The following is a 6,019-nucleotide window of genomic DNA, read 5'->3' as shown; positions in this document are numbered from 1 at the left end:
ATAAATTTTTATCGTTTACAACGTTATTACATTAATATACAGAATTTAATTGTAGAAACATGTAATTATTCTTATGATCACAAAATAGAAAATGAATTAATATTAAAAATGGCTATACATTTAATACCAAAAATATTTCATCTTATTTGTTTGGTTCCGAAAAATAAAAATATCTCATAAATTTTACTACGCAAAAATGTAAAAATACAATAAATTTTGATATAGGTAAGATATAATCAATATTTTTAGAAAATATTTGATGCATTAATTCATCTATGAAATCATATGATTTGCATATTATTATTATAGTTTAAAGTTAAAATATTCTAATTATAATTATAATTTTCCACTACTAAAAATTAATCTTCCCGAAAATTAAATAGACACGGTCTAGTACGATCGAGTTAATGTTGTGTAATTTGTGTTTTTTTATATGGCTGCTTACTTCATAACTTGTAATGCAATACCTTTTAAAGAAATACAAAACGGCTATTGTAATTAACATAGGTCCCGTGTGTCTCCTTTAGGTACGACACAGTAATGAGTATCTATTCTAAATTATTTGTGATGAATAATATAAATATTTGACCAAATGAATTTGTAATAATGATCTCCAAGTTTATTAAGTTAATGACTTTTTAACATTGGCTGAAATTATAGTAAAGTTGCACCAAAAGATATTTGAAAAAAAAAGTACGCAATACGAATGATTTTGTGACAAATATTTGTTTTAATTTATTTGTTTTTAAGAATAAATAGTTTTAAAAAAATAACACTTTATTTATCATGCAAACAACTTTTTTTTTGAAAATAAATTAACATAATACACTAGTCAATATGTTGATTCATCAGTGAAAAAATCGACCAGTGTTAATAAATAATGATAAATCTCTTAAAAATTAAAAACATCAGTGTCTTATAAAGGTACAGAGTTGTCGGTGGTGCTACGTAAGGGTTCTTCGTAGACGGGCATGTAAGAACTATAAGCCATGTTGGAGGCAGCAACTGATGCTGCTTCCCCAGGAAGACTTCTGCGATAATGGCTTCCGTGGGAGACGTATTCGTGACTACCACCATGTTCACCGATCAGTTTCTTTAATCCAATAATGGCGGAAAGGGTTAGTGCTAACTTAGCGATGATGAGTGCTTTTCCAGCCAAAAGAGCCAAGGTTCCGAAAGCCAATGGTATGGTCATACCACCCATCATAAATGGGTACATAAGAAGCGAGTTGTATTTGCTAGTTTTCTTGCGGCCTAATTTAACAGATAAAAACAACACTAAAAGATTAGATCATTCAACTCTACACCAGGAATTGTAACAGTATTATTATTAAATAGGATTAGACTATTTTGGTAATAAAATAAGAACAATTCAATTCCAAATAACTTATCAGAACAATATGTATGGGTGTATGTTGACTCAGCATGGCATCAATGAGTGATCAGAAATACTAATAATAACACTTAGTAAAAAACATTGAGAAAACAGAACATCAGAGATTAATAGTCCAACGGATGATAATAGAACACGCGATATTTAATAATTTAAATGAAAGAAAAGGGAAAATTGTTTGAATAACCAAACAGATGGGCTATCAATAATATTTATGATAAATTTGAGATTTTTAATTTAGGGTCAAACAACGGATAACATTAAGAAGGTGGGTGCATTGTTGTCAACGATTATTTTTAAATTAACTTAACATAGTACTAATAGAAAAAAAGCATCAATCTCTATGGCAATGACGGGTCTATTGATTTTGATCTCGATAAGTGACCCCGATACCGCCTATGTCGAACGTATATTTATTATAGTCTGGTATTTAATTGTTTCCCAAAGATTCGCGTGCATTTAAAATTCTATAACAATGATATAGAAAATAAAATCTAAAGAGACACGCCATGAGTAAAACTCATTTTCCGGGTCATCGTTGATTCTTTACTACAAAACGTCAAACTATGATTTGTATTAAATTTCATTTTAAACGTTAGCAACACTAATGATGACTTGCGGTACGTACGATTTTATATTGTTATGCACCTCGTTTTACTACTCTGTTATTGAACACACAAATATCGATATGATTTTTAATATGAATGCTTTATTTTTAAAACGTCCATAAAAAATATCGAACTACACAATAAGATTATAACAGAAACTAAACAATTTAGATTTTTCCCAGTCATTTTATATTGAAGTGTTTTGATAGCAATAGTAACATATGCTATTTATGGGAAACGATTTTGTGTAGTTACATGAATCAAGAGTTTCATTTTCATAAATTTAAAATGTTTTCTCTATTTTTTTTCTAGTTCATATTAAATATTATTATTTAAGTTATGAATACTTTTTCTAATTAGAATTTAATTAGAATTATTAATTTCCAATTATTCAATATAAAAAAAATTATAAAATAGTTTTGTGAGAAGGGGTCAAGTCAAATTTTGTCAATTTCCATTGTATTTTTAGGTATCAGTGTTGTTTTTATTGATAGTTAAGTAATTTTTTTATTTTTATTTAAATATCCCCATTTACCACTACGTAAAAATGTTTTGTTTTTGGTTTTAAGAAAAATAATCAATTTTGCTTGACTATCTTCTCATAAAAACCATCCAATTGAACCCAATTAAGGCACGAAATATTTCAACTGAGTAATGCAAACTCTAAAATATATCTAATAACATAAATTTATCACATGCAACACTTAAAAATTATTGATATTTTTGAAAAAAAGATTTTATTTAGTGGAGATTTATGTACAGTACGATACTTTTAATATTAAGCCCTTCGATTTCTTTTAAAATACAAATTATATTAAGAATATTATTTTTGATATTTTTTAATTTTATATATTTATTTATTATTAAGTATTTTTTTAATTAATTCCTCAAACCATATAAGGCTTTTAATTTTGTTTTTTTACACTGCAAAATATATTTTTAATTAGCTTATGAAATAAAAAGTGATCTAATTAAGAAAATGACTTATTTTAATATTTCAGAATTTGATTCTATTTTAAAATAAAGAGTGTAGATGAGATGTGAGTTATGTCATTTTCATCATTACGAATGACTATGTAATGCTTTTTATCCACTCTACAATTTAAAATGTTAATAACTTTCGAAGTACTCTTTTAAAAGTTGTTATCGACCAGTAATTTATTTAACTAGATTACTTTTTATTTTTAACTAGTTTGATATAAATGTCACAATTAAAAAAATTATGTTCACCCTTATAAGGTGCAAGGAAAAAAATATTTTATAATTATAAATCGAGAAATTTATGGAACTAAAAAAAAATCAAAACAAAATTTGTTTTTATAAGAAATCGATATTTAAAGAATTACTCTGTATTTATTTTTATAAACTAATTATATTCGAGAAAAATCATATTCATTTTATTACTGATACGTTAGTTGAGAATAAGATAATTAATTTAATCATATTGTGTACCAATTTATAATCTTGTTAAACAAATTGCGTATTTACATTAGGATTTAAAAATTAATCTGCATAATATCCATTTTACTGATTCAAAATATCGGTCACCCACTTTAACAATACCATCAAATGAACATACCTAAAAAAACTTAATTTTCTATGAAAGACATTTCAAAAATGAAAAAGAAAGTAAAAATTAATAAAAAAAATAATTCCTTGTAATTTTGGACGGCTAAATATTAAGCAATGGATACTAATTATGTAAAGATAAATAGGAAACTCTTGTAGAATATTCAGACAACAGATATTCCTAAAAGTTACTGCTTTTTGAGATTAAACGATGTTAAAAGAAATTAAGGATACTTCAATGTATATTATTAAAATTTACACTCTCATTAAAAAAAATGAAATTCGTTGTTTATACTGTGTATTTAAACAAAATATTTGAAAATATAATTGTTTAAAAATAGAAAATATTATTTTTAGAAAATTACTTGTACGGAAAAATGTATTCCATCAAGTTATGAAATATCATTTCTGGCGTGTCAAAAAATTAATAAAAATAATGTTTGATACTATAAAATTTACATGAGAATCGGCTTAAATTTCTTAAATAAACAAAATGAAATTTTTATAATAAAATTAAGTTGTTTGTAATAAAATAATGAATTTTTGTAAACAAAAGTATTATAAATTACTTTATCCAAATTTAGGAAAGAAATTTTATATTCTAAATTTTACATCAAGTATCAACTATTGATACTAATATTTAAATTATATTTCCCTAAGTTTATAAATTCTTCTCGTTAAATAATAAATTATTATATAGTTATTACTTATAACTATAATTTTCGTATTATTATTTTGTACTAACCATCGCCCAAATTTCGGGATTCTTCATCGATTAATTTAAACTGCACATTACGAGTTTTGAAAAAATTGACAATCTTATCTATAATGGCAGCATCTAATTTCGATTCATCGGATGACCTAGCAACATCTTCAGGAGTGTCTTGTATTATTGCATTTGGATCTCTGACCAACAAGATACCGTCAAAAATTTCCATTTCTTGTTGTTCACTCACCCGATCGATGGCTGTCAACACCTTGTGTTTAAGACATGGTACGAACTGTAAAATAATAAATGCACTTATTTTTGATACCAGTGGATAGGCTACTGTTTGTACAGTTTTCACGAAACGAGTTTTACCTGAGTCTTAGAGCAATCCTGAACCATTTTGAACATGACGCGCATATCCCCAAATCCTGTGTCGATTTTGCGACTTTCTTCGGCTGAGACAAGTACGACGCAAACACACACAAAAACAACGACCGGTCGGAACATGATAGTATTTTAAAGGCCTTAGAGATTAAGTTAACGTTGTAAAATATGGCACTTGAATTGCTGTTCTTAGGCTAAATACCTCGACTGGCACTCGCGACTGAGTACGACACAATTACGAAACGGCGAACAAACTCGTATTTTTCACAAATATTGCCGTACTTCGAGTGTTGGGTGATTTTTATACGGCGCCGTTTGTCCTCCCACCCTGTTAGCCTAGTCATAACATCCCTACGGACGCCTACAGCGAATCCCCCGTCGTCTACCTGCCTGGTACACATTCGTCCCACCTAGAACAGCGACACAATAAAAATAATAACAACGTTAATAATTTCGACGGAATGCCGCACCGCCGCCCGCCTACTGTCGTATAAATGATAAGTGGAGCTTGACTGATAGGTGACCGGGTGGTGACGACGGCCGTGTCGAGGAAGAGGAAGACTTCACGTGACGAAGACCTCTTCTGCTGTGCGGAGGGCCATTTACGTACTTACTCGCGAAAGCGCACCGTGTGAACGAATTTCCCAACAGAAGCGTGAGCATATATGAAAACTAAAATGTGAATTTGATATGAATAAACATTTTTATGTTTCTCTGTCCAGCCATTATCACAGTGTTATAAACGACTGTATAGCACATTTTTCCGTATTGTAACAGTTCGCAAAACGATTTCATTTGACGCGATCATGTCCTCCTATGAAAATACATTTCTTTAGCAAACGTCCATCACAGCAAAATGATGACGAACCACTATTGTTATTTTTTATATTATTGATTTGTTGGTATTTGAGTTTTTAACATTTCTAAAAGCCCATTTTATTTTTCAGCAATTATAATATTATTCTGCGATTCTTATTAATTTATAATTTCATGATTTTTTAAATATTCTAATTTACTTAAATAAATACACAGGGACTTGAAAAATGTATTTATTAAATTATCAGTAATACATTTTGTTTTATTAGGAAATAAAAAGTAAATTTTTATTCAAGTTTAATACAAATGAAAACAAATATAATCTTTATACTTGGTAAGAAACCACGGAATGGAATTTACAGATACTACTAGTATAGTTTTGATATCATATTATCAACTGTTAATTTAAAGGTACTAGAAATTCATTTTTACAGTCACAGGTCAATGTTGTTGTATCATATGGCTGTTCACAAGGTACATAAACAATATAATATGTAGCCTTCAGTATGCCGTTTTTAATAGGATAATGACCCATAAACA

The 6,019-nt window shown here is 28.1% G+C and overlaps 1 protein-coding gene across 1 annotated transcript; it reads right to left on the bottom strand.

Moving 5' to 3' along the window:
- Positions 1-709: 709 nt before the first annotated feature.
- LOC126901444 (uncharacterized) lies at positions 710-4,957 on the bottom strand. Its single transcript, XM_050677882.1, has 3 exons — positions 4,652-4,957; positions 4,316-4,571; positions 710-1,254 (listed from the first exon to the last, which is right to left on the bottom strand). Exons 1-3 carry the CDS (start codon positions 4,784-4,786, stop codon positions 917-919), a joined length of 729 nt encoding a protein of 242 aa, XP_050533839.1. The 5' UTR covers positions 4,787-4,957; the 3' UTR covers positions 710-916.
- Between the last annotated feature and the right edge of the window lie 1,062 nt (positions 4,958-6,019).

Source organism: Daktulosphaira vitifoliae, unplaced genomic scaffold, assembly GCF_025091365.1.
Source record: "Daktulosphaira vitifoliae isolate Bord-2020 unplaced genomic scaffold, ASM2509136v1 Scaffold_3, whole genome shotgun sequence".
NCBI classification, from domain to species: domain Eukaryota; kingdom Metazoa; phylum Arthropoda; class Insecta; order Hemiptera; family Phylloxeridae; genus Daktulosphaira; species Daktulosphaira vitifoliae.
The sequence above is the reverse complement of the archived record's forward strand: the minus strand, read 5'-3'. Positions and strand labels throughout refer to the sequence as shown.